General features: G+C 43.0%; 1 protein-coding gene across 1 annotated transcript in view; it reads left to right on the forward strand.

The window, feature by feature from the left end:
• tecpr2 (tectonin beta-propeller repeat containing 2) overlaps positions 1 to 20,430 on the forward strand; it is a 125,142-nt gene that overhangs the window by 44,487 nt on the left and 60,225 nt on the right. The window contains exons 11-14 of the mRNA XM_086003015.1: positions 225 to 398; positions 13,465 to 13,645; positions 14,951 to 15,092; positions 19,836 to 20,076. Of these exons, the coding sequence (XP_085859141.1) occupies positions 225 to 398; positions 13,465 to 13,645; positions 14,951 to 15,092; positions 19,836 to 20,076 (738 nt within the window). The remainder of the gene's footprint in view (positions 1 to 224; positions 399 to 13,464; positions 13,646 to 14,950; positions 15,093 to 19,835; positions 20,077 to 20,430) is intronic.

The raw sequence follows: 20,430 nt of genomic DNA on the forward strand, positions 1-20,430 counted from the left end.
TACTTCTAATAGAATATAAATTATGTACATATAAAACGTAAAATGTGCATTGCAGAGTGTGAAGAGGAATAACACACAGTAATTCTGTGATAAACACAGTTTCTGTATATACTGTTCTCGTGCCTTATTTGCAAAACATGAATTGTTCAAATTGGAGCTTTTAAAACCGGTTCCTGTTTTTATTTTTAACAACCGTAGAATTATTTTAACTTTCCAATACACAGGTGTGTTGTTATGGAAGATTGAACAAAAATCAAGCAAAGCTTTTGCCTGTGGCAAAGTGACAATGAAGGGAAAGAGACATTGGTATGAGGCTTTACCAAATGCTGCATATGTTGCTTTAAGTGATGACACTGCATGGATCATCCAAACCAATGGAGAACTCTATCTGCAAACAGGTATTTCAGGAATACGCCTATTATTGTAGTAATAGGCTTTGTGGAGGAAATTAACTATCAGACGGAGACTTCGAGGTTCGCTTTAGGAATTTAGTACGTGATATCACGGAGAGTCTGCAGCAGTCCCTACTGCTCACCAGCACTCTAAATTACTATTGTACAGCGTTCATAGTTATACAGCAAGGTAAACAACTTCATGTGATTAGCTTACATTACATTTCAACATATCACAGAATCACAGAAACCCCACAGTGCAGATAGAGGCCATTTCGGCCCATCGAGCCTGCACCGGCACACATCCCACTCGATCCCCGTAACCCCTACACCAACACATATCCCACCCTATCCCCGTAACCCCACGTATTTAATCCCCCTAACACTAAGGGTCAATTTATCATAGCCAATCAACCTAACCCACACATCTTTGGACTGTGGGAGGAAACCGGAGCACCCGGAGGAAACCCACGCAAACACGGGGAGAATGTGCAAACTCCACACAGACAGTCACCCGAGGCCGGATTCGAACCCGGGTCCCTGGCGCTGTGAGGCAACAGTGCTAACCACTATGCCACCGTGCTTCATAGGTTCCATTGTTCTCAAAATGTGAACATGTTAATCTGTTTCTTATCACCAGATGTCCTAAGCCAAAAGGTCAGCTTGACTTTATTATGGCAGTCAGCAGTTCTTTTAGTTTTAACTAGTTTAGTGTCCTTTGTGCAATTAGTAAAGTGGTCAAGTATCCCAGCATGCCTTAATGTTTAATACGTTTTCTCCCACAGGCTTGCAGCAGGAAGTGTTTCCATAAGTAGATGCAATCAGTAGTTTGTAGTTTCTATGAATTCTATATTTTTGCATAGTTGCTGAGCTGTGTATTGCACAAATTGACATCAATTTAGTGTATTTTAAAAGAAAAAGATTTACATTTATATAGTGCCTTTCACAACCTCAGGATGTCCCAGGGTGCTTTACAGCCAATGAAGTACTTTTGAAGTGTAGTCACTGCTGTTTAAAAAGATAATACATGTAAAAAGAAGTGGGACTTCAATTTTTTTTTTAAAGAAAGCTTACCAAATCTATAGTATGATTTTATAGAGCAGAGGAGTGGGACTATTTGGATAGCTCTTTCAAAGAGCCAGGACAGGTATGATGGGCCAAATGTGCTGTATTATTCTATAGAGGGCCAGTATACATTGTATTTTGCCTAGTATCTGCATTTCCTTCAGTGATAAATGCTAAAATGATTTCAGACTAGACTGTTGTAGGAAAAGCTTTGAGTCTGTCAATTAGATCAGGGCCATCCATACAACTTTACTACAAGTAGAAAGTCCTGCAGGAAAAAAGTGAAATTACTTGTCACAAGTTGTAAGAATTGTAAAAACTTGCTTTGAGTTAAAAATGTTCAAAAAACCATTGTTAATTAGAACTAGCTACTGATATTAGGGGAAAAACAACATCTAAGCTTCCTATAGTTTGATTTCCCTATATCTTTGTCATCACCATTTTTTCCCTTCGCTCTCGGAAGAAAATGTTGTTGGAGTATACTTTCACAGGTGCCAGTCATGACCGATAACCAAACTCAAGTGAGCCTAGATGAGTGTCAGCAGGCTATTGGAAGCATCACCCAATATCCTTATACATGCACTTTTGGACAGTAATTTTGATCAGCAACCCTGGCTAATTCATTTTCCTCTCCCTAGCCCAAAAGCATTGAGGCAAATTGTAGAGCCCATAACACTGTCCAGCTGACCACAGCTAACTCTGCACCATAGTTACACATTTCAATTTTTACTTCATAATCGCTTTAGCTCTTCGTACTCCTTTCTCCAGGTGAATTTTATGCACATTTTAGCTATTCATATAGAAAATCACAAAGTATATATGGGGGAGCATATGATGCTGGAATCTAGTATTTTGTCCATAGTGTATTTTTGCACTCCCTTTGTGATATCTTCAGGGTTAAGACCAAGTTCACACAAAGAAATTACCAAATATTAGGAGGATAAAGGCACACTCCAGTTTGTAGAGAGTAAGGGCTCACATGCAGGAGTGATCTTTGGCACTGAGCGCAAAAGTAAAATGATTTTTTTTTTTAATTAATGGAATATATTCTCTATCTCCCAATAGGTTTATGTTGTGTGGCTCCACAGCAAGTTTTTCCTCATATTCATAAGTTGCACATTCTTCTTGATTTTTTTTTTTTTCAAATGTTAAAGTTTAGCAAACTGCTTACAGCTTTAATGTGTTAATTCACTTTTTAATAAAGCAATCGATGTACTTGTATTTGTAAGTGATATAATTCAGTGTAATAGTTCTTCTGATTTGTGTACTTCCATTGCAATTTTAGATAGTGGCTTGGCACATAACTTTGGTTGCAGGCTCTGGCTACCAAGTGTTGCTTGGTAGCCAAAGTTTCTGAGCCTCTACTGTGTTAGTCATCATCCATGTTGGCGGAGGTAAGTAGGAACTTTTAAAAAAGAAAGTAAACTTTAAAAAAATATATTTTGTGCCTCTCTCTATGTCAGCTGACTGTATCTACTGCTCCTGGCGAAGCCCCTTGCAGTCTATGATGAAAAACAGCCCTGAACACCCTTCCCCATTTCTTCAGATATAAGCAGTCCCAATCAGCCACTCGTTTTGATTCTCTGGCAGTCAACCCCCCCCCTTTCTCTGCTCTTCAATTGGTACATTCTCCTAGCCCTCTTTTGCCCATGGGCTTTAAAGTCTGCCCCCCTCCACATTTGCTGTCTACATTTTATGGCCTCTTTTTCTAGCCTGTGTGGCAGTGCATACTAAGCCAATACAGTCCAGTGAACTTATGGGAGGCTCTGATATTTGACCTGCCCTTTCACAAATATTTAAGATAAAAGCAACTAGTGTCATCATGTTACTATTTAAAACTGATGAAGGGAACATGTTGATCGTAGTATCAACTTGCCCTTTACTAGAATGACAGGAGGCTGCTGGCAGCTGGTACTACTAGGATACAGACTGTATTGAAGCAGTATTTTGTTTCCCAGGGAAATAGTAACTGGACATTGTGCGTGTATTTTACATGCAAATATAGCATTTAGTAAAGGTGTTGCAAAAGTTTTGAACAGGAATACTGGGTATTATTGTTGTATCCATGTGTTAATAGAGACACGGAAGGCAGGGGTTGGTTTCACAGGTGTTTACTGAACAAAGTCTGGAGGTGAACTAACAGATACAAGACAATATACAGGCTTATATAGCCCGAGTGGCCATTACCGGCATTACAGTACACAGGGGGCTCTTAAAGGCACATACACCACAATTCCTCCCCTTTTAGACAACCAGTACATAACATTTTAAGTAATCATTAATTAACATGTTACAAGAACAATAATCTACACATTTGCTGCAGTTAATCAATTATAAGTCAGTCTCTCTGGAGGCTTCCTGACTCGGTCCGGATAACGCCTCGGTGGTGCAGTCGTTTCTGGTGGTGTAGTAGGTTCTTTTGGCAAGGCTGATTCGGCTTGAATGCCAGTGTCGGGTTCATCTGGTTCCAGTATCACTGGATCGGAGGTAGATACTATGGGTATCTCTACTTCATCATTAGGCGTATAGAGTTGTGGTGTAGGTTGTCCCTTTTCGGATGACTCTATGATCTGGTCAGCATGGCGCCTTATTATGCTTTCTCCAATGTCCACAGTATACATCAGCGGTCCTAGTCGTGTGCAAATAGTTCCAGGCTGCCATTTCTCGGTACGGTAGTCGCGGGCCAAAAGTTGTTGACCTATCTGGAAGGTTCTAGTTGGCCTTTCATTCATGCCTTGAAATTGCCGGTTCTCCACGTCCCTTCTGATGTTTGGCTTGATCAAATCAAGCCGGCATCTTAGGCTTCTATTGAAGAACATCATGGCGGGAGTTTGGTTTGTAACCACATGTGTTGCATTCCTGTATGCAAACAAGAAATTATCTACCTTATGCTGAAGTTTTATGTCTTCATTACCCATGGCCTTTATGGCCTTCTTGAAGGTCTGGACAAACCTTTCAGCCAATCCATTGGCGGCGGGATGGTATGGGGCGGACGTGTAGTGCTTAACCCCATTGTTTTTTAAGAACTTCCTGAATTCTTCGGACACAAATTGCGGTCCATTATCAGAACAGATCTGTTCAGGCAGCCCATTCCTGGCAAATATGGTCCTTAATACTGTGATGGTTTTGTCCGTGGTGGTGGAGGGCATCTTTATTACCTCCGGCCACTTGGAGTGTGCATCAACCGCGATTAAGAACATTGAGTCCATAAATGGACCAGCAAAGTCGATGTGTACCCTTTGCCATGGAGATGAGGGCCACTACCATGGATGTAGAGGGGCTTGTGGTGGGGTGTTTTGGACCTTCTGGCATCCTAGGCAGCTCTTGGTCATTTCTTCGATGTCTCCATCGATACCTGGCCACCACGCAAACGCTCTGGCTAGGTTCTTCATTTTCACTCCACCCAGATGCCCCTCGTGAAGCTCCTTTAGCACTTTATCCTGGAGTTTGGGTGGAATCACCACTCTGGATCCACACATCAAGGTTCCTCGGCACACTGACAGCTGTTCTCTTCTTTGCGAGAATGCTGGCAACAGTGGTTCGCCATGTGCTGGCCATCCCTTCACTGTTAAATCGTAGACTCGTGAGAGAGTCGGGTCATTTCTCGTTTCCTTTTCAATGGCAGAATTTGTTACTGGTAGACATTCCACTATGGTTGAGTGGAACATCTCCACTGGGTCTACTGTAGGTGCCTCTTCTACCGTTGGCAACGGTAGGCGCGATAAACCGTCAGCATTCCCATGCTGTTTTGATCCTTTGTATTCTATGTCATATTGGTGTGCCCCTAGGAAAAGGGACCACCTCTGTAGCCTTTGCGCTGTCATAATGGGAACACCCTTTTTAGGGTTGAATATGGAGACGAGGGGTTGATGGTCAGTCAACAAGGTAAATTTTTGTCCGTGTAGGTAATGGTTGAATTTCTTCACTCCCCATACCAGGCTGAGTGCTTCCCTGTCGATCTGGGCATAGTTACGCTCAGCTGAGTTCAATGAGCGTGACGCAAAAGCTATTGGCCGCTCCGAGCCATCAGGGAATCTATGCGATAATACCGCTCCTACGCCGTAAGGGGATGCATCGCACGCCAGTCTGATTGGCAGTGATGGGTTGTAATGAGCCAAAACTTCCTTGGACGTGATCAAGCCTTTGCATTTATGGAAGGCATGTTTACAGTCTTTGCTCCATTTCCAAATCACTCCTGTTTGTAGCAGTTCGTTAAGAGGGTGCAGAAGAGTTGACAAGTTCGGTAAAAATTTATGATAGTAATTTATCAATCCCAGGAACGACCTTAATTGTGAGACATTTTCAGGTGCTGGGGCTTTTATGACCGCTTCAATTTTTTTAGGTGACTTATGCAACCCTTCCTCGTTAATTATGTGGCCACAATATGATATTTGTTTCTGGAAAAATTCGCACTTGGGGCGATTTGCTCGTAGGCCCCGTTCTCTCAGCCTAGTGAGCACCTGCTCCAAATTGGCAAGGTGCTCGTTGTCGTTTTCTCCTGTTACAAGGATGTCATCTAGGTAGCATTGAGTCCCCGGAATCCCTTGGAGGACTTGCTCCATAGCTCTTTGCCAGATAGCCGGAGCTGATGCTACTCCGAAAACCAGCCGATTGTACTGGCACAGGCCTTTGTGTGTATTTATCGTGAGATACTTTTTAGAGGCCTCCTCAACCTCCATCTGTAGATATGCCTGTGCCAAGTCAATTTTGGTGAAACGTTTCCCTCCGGATAGTGAGGCGAAAATATCTTCTATCCTCGGAAGAGGATACTGTACCGTGTGAAGGACCGGGTTTACAGTCACCTTAAAGTCCCCACAGATGCAAATTTTTCTATGTTCTTCAGATTTATCATTATTCAACGTTTTCTTCATGACCGGGACGATGGGTGTTGCCCACTCGCTCCAATCTACCTTGGATAACACGCCTGCTTTTTCCAAATTCTCCAGCCCTGCCTCGACTGCTGGACGAATTGCATATGGCACCGGCCTTGCCTTAAAAAACTTGGGAATTGCCGCATCTTCCACTTTTATTGAGGCGGTGATGCCTTTCAAGGTTCCTAGTTTCTGTTGAAACACTTCCTTGGCGTTGGCCAAGATGTCTTTTAATCGTTCAGGTATGACGTCATCATCATTTTTTTTCTTACTGGTCACCGTCAGTGCCTGAATGGAGTGCCAGTCTAAACGTATCTTCCTGATCCATTCACGTCCCAACAGCGGTGGACCACCATCTTGCAGAACGTATAAATACAACTTCTGTAGTTCCTTGCCGTTGTATACAACAGGCACCCTTATTTTCCCTTTGGGGTATACTTTCTGCCCCGTATATGTTTTCAAGATAATGGATGTGTCTTTCAAAGGTATATGCGGAAATAGCCGCTCGTAATCCCGTCGACTTATGACGGTCAGAGCTGATCCTGTATCTAGCTCCATTTTAACTGGGGACCCCGCTATCGTGAGGGTAACCCAAATGGTCTGGTAATCTTCTTTGGCAATTACATTATGTAATTTGAGACAGCTTAGTCTCGTTTCCGGAGTCGCTATCGCTCTTCTGGTCTTCGGAGCTACTGTCCGTCATCATTTGTACCTTTCTGTACTTTTCCTTATTGATTTTTTTCCTGTCCGTGGATTTTTTGTGTCCAGATCGGCATACACGTGCAATGTGTCTAATGTTTCCGCATTGCCTGCATGCTTTGTCCTTGAACCAGCAGTCCCTCTGGTCATGGGTGGATCTGCCGCAACGATAACATCTCTCGAAACCCTGTGTCATTTCATGGGTGCCGAAGTCCTGTGTCTTTTGCTGTATCTCTGCAGCTCCTCTTGCGGCTGCTTCGTATGATACAGCCATACTGAAAGCCTTGTCCAGTGTCAAATCTTTCTCAGAAAGTAGCCTTTTCTGTGTTCCTTCACTTAGGAGACCGCAGACGAATTTGTCTCGAAGAGAATCTGCCAGTCCTGCCCCGAATTGGCAGTGCTTTGATAGCTTCCTTAATTCGGTGAGGTAATCAGCGTTACTTACATTCTTGTGCTGATTCCTCTTGAAGAATTTGAACCGTTCCGCTATCGGCAGCGGTGTTGGGTTTAAGTGCTCCTGTAGGGTATCAACAATCTCCTTAAAATTCTTGTCCTTTGGTTTGGCTGGAGTGATTAAGTTTCGTAACAGCCCGTATGTCTTTGCGCCCATTAGATTTAGAAGTACTGATGCCTTTTTATCATTTTCTACTCCATTTGCTGTGCAATATACCTCCACTCTTTCCACATATGTGGTCCAATCCTCTATATCGTTATCGAAAGCATTAATATTGCCAGCCTTAGGCATCCTGAAAAAAAAAGGCGCCTCCCGCGCTTTCCTTTCTTCCCTGCAGAAAAAAATGGCGCTTCCCGCGCTTTCCCGCCGCTGCTGCTGCTGACAACGCTGTTTTCCGCGGTTTTTATTTACAGGTGGCGACTCGTTCCCGCCGGACACTCTGGGACTTTTCCCTCCCTCTGCTTGGTCCGAACGCCGACCTGCTTTGCAGCGCCGGCCGTCTCCCGAGTGCTCCCCCCTTCTGTCTCTGTTTGCCTCCGCCTTCACTGCTCGGCCCTGCTGCAGAGCCAGCCGATGGAGCCCCAGCCCGCCACCCAGGAAGGATTATTGCAGTAACTGCCACCAGCTCGGCTAGCTGGTGAAATCACAGTTTTTTTTTTTTTTTTCTTTCTTGCTTTTCTTCGACTTTCGTCTGAGGAATCGATCTCCTTGAGGTGCTGCCGAATTGCAGGTAAGTCCGTTTCCAATTCGTCGCCACTGTTGTATCCATGTGTTAATAGAGACACGGAAGGCAGGAGTTGGTTTCACAGGTGTTTACTGAACAAAGTCTGGAGGTGAACTAACAGATACAAGACAATATACAGGCTTATATAGCCCGAGTGGCCATTACCGGCATTACAGTACACAGGGGGCTCTTAAAGGCACATACACCACAATTATGGCAAGCGGTATAGAATAATAAACACCAAAATGGACTGGTTGGTTTGAACGGCCTGTTTCTGTGTTGCAATTTCTATGTAATTCTGTACATACAGAAAATGCATATAATGTGAAGTGCTACTCTATCGGGAATTGTATTTATATTTTGAAAAAGTGGTCTGATTTATTTTTGGCATTTGAAACGTATCTATAAAGTCTCTTCCCAATTTACAATTTGTAGTTTATGTACTGAGCAAGAAATAATCTGTTTCAAGTCTTTGTCAAAGACCAGGTTATGCATGGTAGTATTAGTTGAGATTACGATGCCTTTTCTTCACTCGTATAGATGTAGAGAATAATATCTATCCATAGGAATGATGAAAAGTACAACAAAATAAATTGAATTTAATCTTTCTTTGGCTCAGAGGTTGATTTATGTTAGATATAAGATTGGTGTTTACTGGTTGTATAGTAAGGTGGTAACATGCAAGGCTTCGTTCTCTGAAATTTTTGGAAGATAATTGGTGCATGGATAATGAAGGTATTAAATTTTTAATAAGTTATATTTTAGAACAATTCTTGCTGTGTAATCTGGTGGATTCACTGAGCATGGTAAAGGCAGAGCTGACATAGGTGAACGGATAATAAAACTGACTGATACAAGACGTCCTATGAAATCATTTGACTTCTATTTTGTGTTGTTTTTCATGGAATCATAGAATATTGCAGCATAGAAGGAGGCCATTCGACCCATTGAGTCTGTGCCGGCTCTTTCGAAGAGCAATCCAGTTAGTCCCACTCCCCTGCTCTTTCCCCATATCCCTGCAATTTTTTTCTCCAAGTATTTATTCAATTCCCTTTTGAAGGCTGCTATTGATTCTATCCACCAGCCTATCGGGCAGTGCATTTCAAATCCTAACCGCACGGTGCGTAAAAATGTTTTTCCTCATGTCGCCTCTGGTTCATTTGCCAATTACCTTAAATCTGTGCCCTCTGGTTATCAACCCTTCAGCCATTGGAAACAGTTTCTCTTTATTTACTCTATCTAAACCCTTCATGATTTTAAACACCTATCAAATCTCCTCTTGGCCTTCTCTGCTCCAAGGAGAACACCCCCAGCTTTTCCAGTCACTCCACGTAACTGTATTCCCTCATCTCTGGAACCATTCTAGTAATGATTTGCTTCGAAATAAACTTCTATATTTAACACATGCGGTCAAGACCCACCCTGAGAGAAATAACAACCTCCCGTGGACTATAGAACTTGTTCTATGTATGTAAGACATACAGATCAGAACTATTTTTCCATACACCACCAGTAGAAAATAATGGAACAGCTGTGCATTCACTGTCAAAATGGGTGGCAACTCACTTTTTCACATTTACTTCTCTGTAATATATGCCTATCCTTCACACCAAACTCACTGATTTAATTAATACATTGATCTCACTCCCAGTCTCTTGTAAAGATTACTGATCAACCCTTATTGGTACTGGTTGGATATAGTCATAACGGCACAGAAGGAGACCATTCAGCCCATTGAGTCAGTCCCATTCCCCCGCTCTATCCCCGTAGCCCTGCAAGTTTATTTCTCTCAAGTGCCTATCCAGTCTCCCCTTGAAAACATTTGAGTGTCTCCGCTTCTACCACTTCCGTCGGCAGCGAGTTCCAGGTCCACACCACTCGCTGTGTAAAAAAAAGTTTTTCCTCACATCCCCCCTGTATCTCTTGCCCCAAATCTTAAATCTGTGTCCCCTAGTCCTTGTACCATCATCTAGTGGGAACAGCCATTCCCTGTCTAGCCTATCCAAACCCATCATAATCCTGTACACCTCAGCAAATCACCCCTCAACCTCCTTTGCTCTAATGAAAACAAATCCAGCTTCTCCAACCTGTCCTTGTAGCTAAGATCCCCCATCCCCAGAACCATTCTGGTAATCTCCTCTGCACCCTCTCAAGGGCCTTCACATCCTTCCTGAAGTGTGGTGACCAGAACTGAACGCAATACTCCAGTTGTGACCTAACCAGCGCTTTATAAAGGTTCAGCATAACTTCTCTACTTTTGTACTCAATACCTCTATTTACGAAGCCCAAGATCCCATATGCTTCGCTAACCACTCTCTCAATATGTCCTGCCACCTTCAGGGACCTATGCACATTAACTCCCAGGTCCCTCTGTCCCTGCACACTCTTTAAAACTGTGCCCTTCAGTGTATACTGCTTCTCCCTGTTCCTTCTGCCAAAATGCATCACCTTGCACTTCTCTCTATTAAATTCCATTTGCTACTTGTATGTCCATTCTGCTAGCCTTTCTATGTCCTGTTGCAGTCGATTGGTATGATTGTGCATTCAGCTGGTACTAACTTTTCCCAGCTCTGGCACACTGAGCTGAGTTTCTGACCCCATATCCCCATCCATTGCAAAAACCGCCTACTTCTATCTCTGTAACATCACTCACCTCTGCCCCTGCTTTTATGCTGCTAAAATCATCATTCATGCCTTTGTCACCTCCTGGCCGGCCTCTCATTCTCCACCCTTCATCGACAACTCATCCAAAATTCTGCTTCCCATATCCTAGCCTACAACAAGTTGTGCTTGTCCACATTAAGTCAATTTTGGTTCGGGTTTCTCAAAGGTTCAGACTTAAAACTCTAATCCTTTTGTTTAAATCAATCCATAACCTCCCCTCTCCCTATCTCTAACTCCAGCTCCTCCCCCAAACACTCCATTGCACTGACTCTTCTGTCCTCACCCCACAATTGGTGGTTCTGCCTGCGTATACCTGGGTCCTACATTCTAGAATTCTCTCCTTAAACTCCTCCATCTATCTACCTCCCCAACTCCCTCTCCTCCTGAAAACCACCCTTTTGACCTCCCAATATCTCCTCCTTTGGCTCAGTGTCCATGTTTTCATTTATGGTACTTTTTGTGTGGTTAAAACCAGATTTACTTAAACAAAATAGCTAAGTCTGCTGAACTGGGGTGTGGGTTAGAATGTAGGATTTCTCTCTGGTGCATTCCTGATGTCTCAGCAGTGAGGGGAGGAGGAGGGCTTGTGTTGAACCGCACTGAAAGGGGTCACGAGTCTGGCTGGTTTGTAAGTTTCTAACGGATCTTTGCAAACGTTAAAATCAGTGTTTTCTGATTGGTCCCTGGTGTGTAATCTGCAGTCTGTCATATTGGAAATGGGTCTATCTCACTCTCACTCATGTTCAGCCTCTTGTAAAAACATACAATAGAACCTTTTCTCCAAAATTGCAGTTTTTCCCCTCGCATTTCTCCAAATAATTTTGAAAAACATCCAAACAAATATTGTTAGAGACTGAAGAGAAGCATTGCATCAGTTGTGCTGCGGATGAATCCTGGGAAATTGTGCACACTACACATCCAGAGACTGCAGGATCTACCTCCAAGCCCACATTTTTTTTGGAAGTGGTTGTGGCCTTTAAGTTAAAACAACAACAACTTGCATTTATATAGTGCCTTTAACGTAGTAACCATCCCAAGGCACTTTTAATAAAACTTCTAATGTAGATATTCAAAGACACATGTTAATAAGTAAATGTAGGAAGGAATAAACAGAACATTTTTGAATAGAAAGTAAACTTATCTACACCTAGAAGAAAGAACCTGGGAGTAGAGCTTGGAGGTGCAGTAGCGCCAGCTACATTGGGAGGCCTGAGAGATGATTTTTATGTGGGTGCGAATCTTGTATTCATCAGTGTTAGTGCTGGGTTTAGAACTATCCATTTTGACACCCAGTGTCAACATTAAGCACTTAAAGGTCAGGCATACTATGGTTAGATGTAAAATAAGGTGTTTCTGTCTCAGACCCCCAATATTACATTTTTCCATTTCCCACACCAGCAGTTGTGGCCCCTGAGTAAGATTCCAGTTAGTGCCACTTTTGTGCTGTGGGCCGTACCCACTTGGAACTGGATTGAGATTGTCCAACTGCTCTCGAGTAGGAACCCCACAACGAGCAAGCAGAGGAGACTTTTATCCCATCTGTCTGGATACCAGAGGAGTCATTCACCTTGTTCTAATTGTGATCCTGTTGATTTATTGAAGGGAAAGAAATGTGTTATCGATGGATAAGATCAGTTGCAAATAATTGCTACCTATGAAATATTGTGCTTGACCCTAGTTGGACTGAGTAATTCAGTGGATAGGAACACTATCCTTTCACCTCTGGAACAGGGGTTTGATGCCAACACAGCCTGATTGGGATTAAATTCTCCAATTTCTGCTCTTAAAAAGATCCTATAGTAAATTAATTTTGGAGCATCTTTATACAGATTCTGATGAGCGTCTAGGTGTCTTCTCTTGAGCAGGGATCCACATCACAACTGCCCACGATTTAGCACTGAACAGAATGTCTGGTGTGCGAATTGGAAATGCCATACTTGCGTTATCAGTGCTTTTATGATTTTGTTAGTTCACTTTTTTTTGGAAGAGGTTAAAGATTATTTTACTGTTTTTAGTCAATCTTCTGTCTCATTTGGGATTGGCTAATGCAGATATTGAGTGCAAAGTGTAAAAGAAATGTCCCATTTCCTAATACTGACATTCTTTATGCTGAGCAAAAAATTCACAAACAATAGTTAGAGATTTGTGTTGTAGTTTTATCTGGCTCTTGTATTGGTTACAGTACCCATTATATAATGAATTACTTCATAAGTTGCTGTCGTATTGTTTATTTGTGTTTGCCTAAATAACACAGTGACTATACTTCCAAAAAAAAATTACCCGTGACGTGCTTTGGAACATCCTAAGTACATTTAAAGGTGTTATATCAATGCAAGTTTGTCTTTCTTTCTCTCCCTTCTCTTTTTCTCTTTCTCCCTCTCACCTTTCTCTGTTTCTCCCTCTCTCCCTACCTTTCCCCACCTCGCTGTTTCTTTTGACTATCTGAGCTTTGCATTTTTTTGCTTTACAATCTGGAGTAGAAAACGTAAGAGGAATGATGGCTAATAATGTTTTAAAACTTGTACCATTTCTACCATAGTACGTTTAATATAATTGTATTTAGTTTAGATTTTCTTTGTGGTTCCTTATCTTGAGGCCTTAGTGCAGATCGACCTTGTGCCAGAGCAGTGAAGGTGGATTGCCCTTATCCGTTAGTGCAAATTACTTCCAGGAATAATGTGGTATGGGCACTGACAGAGCAGCGAACAATTCTCTTCCGAAGTGGCATAAGTAGCTTTTGTCCAGAGGGGGAACAGTGGATGTCTGATGCTGTAAGGTAGGCAAATTTATTTGTTGATGTGAAGTGCTGTTCAGATCATTTTCTTTTGAATGTTTTCTGAAAATGTTTCGTTTAAATCCATTTTGATTTATTTTCATGATTCTGGTTTTCATACCATGATATTTTTCCATATACACTGGGTAATCATTTGAAACCATACCATGGTATGTGAAGAAGATTGCCATTCGAACAACAAAGACTGTTTAACCTTCAGTTAGTAATCTTTTGGAATACCAGGAAATGTTGTGCAACTGTGCTCTATTTTCTCACCTAAATATTTTTTCCTTAAGTGTTTGCTAACCTTCTGTGGCCCTTTTCCTCAAATTCTAGTTTCTTTTAAAAATGGGTCTGATTTGAAATATATTAGTTATCTGTTTTATATACATTTGTTTATCATAATGGGTTAATATTTTGAAAATGTAATTTAAATTTAATGACCAGTCCTTTACTGTACTTTAGATGAAATATTAAACCAAACCACCCCTCTGCTAGGTTCAGTGGTACAAGGGAAAGATTCCAGGTGATGTGCTATCAATTACTCATAAAAGACTGAGAGTTAAGAGAGTAACTAAAGGCTTTTATTAACAAAAGAATGAAGGTCTGCCTCGAGTGGTCGACCGGTCCAGAATACAAAGGGGCTGGGGAGCAGTCACCTTTATACTAGGACTTGTGGGAGGAGTCAGCCGAGGCATGTCCAGGCATTTACACAGTGGAATACAAACAGTGGTTTACCACACCAGGGTACTACACAAAAAAGAACCGAGTTCTCCTGGTGTCCTGACCCATAGGCATCACCATTAAAAACAGATTAATTGGTCATTTAGAACATTGCTTTTGGCTCTTGCTGTGCACAAAATTGCGGCCGTGTTTGCCTACATAGGTCATAGCCCTGAAAAGTAATTCACTGCATATGAAGCACTTTCAGACGTCTGTGAGATGCAATAAGATGCTTTTTCTATCAAGTCCTCTAAAAGGGTTCGATCATCTGATTCTTTTAGCAAATGGACATAATGTAATCTATAAGAGAGGGTTTCTTATTTGCTGCTTCCAGCAAAATAATAAGCCACCCTGAAAGAACTGATTTGCCACACCAAGAGGAAACCAAAATGTGCACACCGAGCAGTGAGGAGCTTGCATTTAAAGTAAACTGCCTATATCCTTCCCTTGAACTGATGTTTATGAATTTATTTACATGTCCCATTATTGTATTTGCTTTCAAAAATGTAGTTTGGGAGTTTCTGCAGCTCTATGATCAAAAAAATTGAATTAACATTTTTTAAATTATATTCCCCCTTTTTATAGTGAAAGGCAGATGCTGGAGGCAGTGTGTATCGCATTGGGAGACCAGCAGACAGCCTGGGCTTTAGACACAAATGGCAATCTCTGGTTCCGTACTGGCATCTCGTCAAAGAAACCTCAAGGTGAAGATGACCACTGGTGGCAGGTAAGAGCTTTCATTTTAAAGTTGGCCATCTATATAATGAATGTAGCTGTGAATGGGAAGAATTTTAACTGTAGAGAAAGATTTATGACCATCTTAAATAGGATTTCCTGTAAGCTAATTGGGGAGGGATTTGTGACTCTTAATTAAATTACAAAGTTTCGCTGACATCTTAAACTATGAAAATTGAGTTTCTGAATGCTTGTGAATATTGAAATCAAATTCTTCTCCTCTTTCCAGCATTTTATAAAATATATAAAATGCAAAAGTAGTGAATGTGAAAGCTCATGTTACCTTAATTTTCCAAAGTTTTTATTAGGCACTTGTGATACTGACCTCACATGGAATCATCATGTATTTGCACACTTACAGAATCATAGACGTTTACAGCACAGAACGAGGCCATTCGGCCCATCGTGTCTGTGCCGGCAGAAAAAGAGCTATCCAGCCTAATCCCACTTTCTCGCTCTTGGCCAGTAGCTTTGTAGGTTACGGCACTTCAAGTGCATATCCAAGTACCCTGTACTTTTTAAATGTAATGAGAGTTTCTGCCTCTACCATCCTTTCAGACAGTGAGTTCCAGACCCCCCACTACCCTCTAGGTGAAAAGATTTCTAGCAATCACTTTAAATCTGTCCCCCCTGGTGATTGACCTCTGTGCTAAGGGAAATAGATCCTTTCTCTCTAGGCCCCTCATAAATTTATACACCTCAATTAAATCTCCCCTCCGTTTCAGTATATTTACTTATAGTAAAACTAGTCAATTTCCGGTAGCTTTGCATTTGGTGAGGGGGTTGTCGGGATTTTTTAAAATAAATGCTTGATGATCATCTGTATTTATTTTATCCATCATTAGAACTGCACAGTAAGTACTTTAGCAAATACCGTCAGTGTTAAAATTCACTAAGGGAATACTGTGGATAGGTTGGCTAAATGGAGCAAAGGTCTTCTCCTGCCTGAAACTTGCTAAGTTACTGTGGGAGAAAAATTGGGCCCCTTTGGGACGCAACTTTTAGCGACCTGAAAAAGAATTCACCGGTAACACCCCAAGAAGGAGGCGGGGCGCTACTGAAAGTGCTCCCCCTCCCTCTTGGGGCGCTGCGAGTGAATATCGCGGCGTGGCGCTGCGGGCCTTCCTCCCCTAATTAAAGGGGAGGGGCCTAGCGCAGCACGACCCGGGCCCCAGCTGGGCCACCAGGGATCGGAGTATCGGCAAAAGAGCCCGGCACTCGAACATGACGTCCGGCGGTAAGTCGGGGGGGCGCTACCGAAGATCGCAGCCGAGCGGGGCGCTGCCGCCGCCGCTAACCTGTTGAATTTCGCGGGAGGCGTTAGCGGCGTCGCGCCCAGGCGCCAGTTGCTTTGTGCCCCGTTAGTGCCCTCTTGGGGGTGTTAATGGGAAGCGCAAATCAACTGAATTTTTCCCCCTATAACTTTGCAGAGGCAAACGAGCCTGCTCCTTAAATGTCACACATGTTACGTCAACATTACATTTCTAGCTCCAACTGAACTCAGGCCAGACATTTTATCAATGGCTTTTCCTGCAGTAGTGACCTAGACTATAAATTTAGCCATCTAGCGCACTGATCTCACCGTTGATAGGCTCCTCTGTATTTACCTGCATTTGTAATAAGAATACGCTGCAGCGAGGATGGCGATAAATTGGAAGCGGTGTGGCTAAATTTAAAAAAAAACTATCTCTTAATACAAATCCGAAATATGGCACTTAACCAAAGTGCTACCAGTCCAATCAGGCAGGCTGCTTCCGATTAGAGTATGTCATGAATTTGAGTGTGGAGATTCCACAGGTGTGCTAAGTCTGTTCGCTAGCCTCATTTGAGTGATTTATCCTTTTTAAAAAAAGATGTTTATTAGCTATAAAACTTGCTGCTGCCAGGCCACCAGCATTACTATTTTTAAATCTAAGTGGCAGTGGTGTGAAAAATGCTGAGATTCCAACAAAATAATGGTCGCCATTGTTTTCAGTGGGGGGATGAATGGAGCTGTGAAAATGAGCTTCCAACTGTTATCGACACAACAGTGGAGCGCCACGAAAAGTCGCAGGAAAATATGGAGCGTCATAAGTGATGTAAGTCACTTACTCCATAATTTCCTCTTTCCTTGGCGTCGTTTAACGATCCTGACACTGTAGATGCACCAAAGTCTCCAAGAAAATCTGGGCTATTGTAACTACCAAGCTGCCCTTGAGAAGAGTGTTCATGAGCAAAGCATTATGGTAATTCTCCTTTAAGAAAACTGTAAATAAAAGTGATGTCTGCAGAATTTCATGATTATTATAAAAAACAAAAACAGAATAAATGATAATTCATCATCTCTAGTGTAGCAGTTGCATGAGTCCATTGTACTGGTAAGCACTTTTATGTATTCCTTGATTAAGTACAGTGGAATGCTTTTGTATGCAATAGGTTATGAACTTGAGGGATATTTCATATAGCTATTTAGGGAAATTTATGATTTGGCTAAAAAAAAGTGCTCTCTTGATAGCTTCTGATACCTGAATATACTGTATACAGTATCTGTATTGCTACAATACATAATTGCATTAATTAATGTGTTATAAATTATTCCTCATATTTGATCCAACTAACTTTGACATTTGTGCAGCTAAGAGGGCAAATGGGTAGCCCACTCCCAGACTGCTGCTAGTGACCCCAGGATGTACGAGGAACTGCCTGAGTAATCCTTTCCTCCCATTTTCCTTCACACCTCTAGGGAGACACCACAACTTCAATTTCTCACAGTTCAGATAAGGAACTTTAGAGCAGGAATCAAACCTGCATTTGTTCCTTGCTCAGTGGCTCTTGCACTTAGTACCTATGTTCTGTCATGTGTTTGACCTCCTTTTCTTCTCTTTCCGCCCCCCCCCCCCCCCATTGAATTAAAAAATGCATTTGTTGTGTTAGAACTGTAACACATCTGAATTTTATCTACTATATATGACATGATGATGACTAAATTGCCCATAAGTGGCATTTTTGAATTTCCTCTACATTCATTCAGCAGTGCAGTTAAATCTATAGGGGGAGTTTTAACTCCTGGCCAGGAAATGGGCTGGATGCACGGCCACCTGTCCAGAAGTCTCTGTGGGAGGCCCAACAGATATTAACTGCTGGGCCTCATTTACATCCCACTGGTCAGCTGCCCGCCTGAAACAGGCATAAAGAGGTAGTTGGCCACCGGCCAACGTCAGGCAGTCCAGAGGTACTCGAAGTCACAGTGGGAGGGTGTCGACAGGGTCTCATGGGTGGGAAGGGGGGAAACCCAGGACAGACATTCCTTTTGGGGCCCTTGCACTCCTGCTCCTCCTGGCCGCACAAAGATGAGTTTAAAACTTGCGTTTTAGGCCCTCCACTGGTTTTACTGAATGGGGTGCCCGCGGCAGGTGCCCTGCTCAGTACGCTGTTAAAATGGCATTGGGGTCCTATGTACGTCATAGGACCTTGAACAAATATTAATACAGCTCCCACCTGAATCCGGCAAACACCTCCGCCTTTGGCAAAAACAGAAGGGATGCAACCTGCTGCAGGTCGGAAATAGAGTGGCAAAGAGAGCCGCTTGATTTTAACTCCTGTTCTACCCAATTTCAGCTGAGTGGATGATATAATTCCCTCCTGTAGCTCAGTAGGAGACTGGTGCTACCACTGTAACTTGTCTGGTGTAGGCCAGTCAGTATACTGATCCAGTTTACAAAAAACAATAATGGTGGTTTAGCGTGTTGCTCTCCATTCACAATTCAGCATATAGGGCTAAAAATTCAGTTTGGGGCGCCAAGCTCGCCTGGGCGCCGGAATTACCGCTGCGCGCGGAGCCACTTGCGCCATCGGGATATTCAGTTTCGGCGCCCCAAATGGAAGCCGGCCGCTAAACAAGGCTTTCGGCGCCCCGCTTGGGGCGCTGAAACTGAATATCGGCGCGCAAAGTGACGCAGCGCCACCCGCTGCGGCACGGCAGGCTGCGGTACTGCAGGCCTTCCTCCCACTGTTAAGGGGGAGGTGCCTGCAACAGCGCGATTCCCCGCTCGCGAGTGCCGGCAAATGAGCCCAGCACCAAGGAGAAGTGCCGGGCTCTTGGGAAACAGCCGGCAATGCCGCCGGGGGGGGGGGGGGTGGTGTCGGAGGCCGGGGACGGAGGTGCGGGCAGGCGGCCGCCAAAAAAGCGGCCGGCCGCACCTCCACCTTAACTCGCCCCACTACCGCCACAGGTAGGCCCCTGTGTACCGGTCGCTATTTGCGGCCGGTGCGGAAGAGGCGGCCGCGACCTAATATGGCGCTCGGGGCGGTAGCGGGGCGCTGCACACACCGATGACGTCATCGGTGGCGGCGCAGCGCTACAGGCTAACGCCGCCATTAGCGCCCCGCTAAATATCGCGGTGGTTGTGGCCAGTGGCGCTAAAGCCTCTGAGTGGCCTCTTTGGGCGCAAACTGGTGGCGCAAGCAACTGAATTTCTAGGCCATAGTATTGAATCCTAAAATTCAGTTTTTCTTTGTAAAAATAACTAAAGGAGCTCCTATTATGTTATATAAAATGTTTAATAAAACTTGTCCAGTGCATTATCAACAGAAATTCTGTATTAAATCCTAATTTGTGGATCAGAAGGACCATGGGGAATGCTTTTGTGATACTTTGCAAGACTTTTACTAGAAAAGAACCTAACTTACAAAATTAGAAATATTTTGAAAGAGAAAGTTATGTGGTAGTTAGTTTTAAAAAGCATTTCTATTATAGGTGAGCATTACGGATTATGTGGTCTTCGATCAGTGCAGCATCTTCCAGACAATAATCCATGCAACACAGTCTGTAGCCACGGTTGCTCAGGCTCCAGTAGAAAAAGTAGCAGACAAACTGCGAGGTGCCTTATGGTCACAACAGTCTCCATCTCGGCCAAGTCTCATCAGTGCCAACAGCAGTGGTGTGTGGATCACATCGGGGAAAAATGAGTTCCACGTGGCAAAGGGCAATCTATTAGGTTGGTCAGCCTTTTGAATTATAAGTGAAATTTATTAAAAATTTTCTTCCATTGTGAGTGACCAAATTTGTTTTGAGCAAGTTTTTAAGAAAATCAAATTCTGTATGTCTTTAGCAGAGTTCTATATTTTTCGTTTGTCCTGTTGTTTCATTCACTTGGGCATCCCTCAAATCTCCATGCAATGTACCATTCCTGATTAAGAAGGCAAGCTTGCGACCTTTTCTTTGGCTTTTGCCAAGGCCATTTATGCAAGCTATTGGAGGGGTTACGACATTTTTGTGTAACAAGTGGTGTGACTCCATATGCCAATGTACTGAACTGTCTGATAATCCATTGTTGTTTATAATATTCATA

The sequence above is a fragment of the Somniosus microcephalus genome, chromosome 12 (assembly GCF_052327205.1).
Source record: "Somniosus microcephalus isolate GS21.2 chromosome 12, FLI_Smic_1.0, whole genome shotgun sequence".
In the NCBI taxonomy this organism is placed as follows: Eukaryota; Metazoa; Chordata; class Chondrichthyes; order Squaliformes; family Somniosidae; genus Somniosus; species Somniosus microcephalus.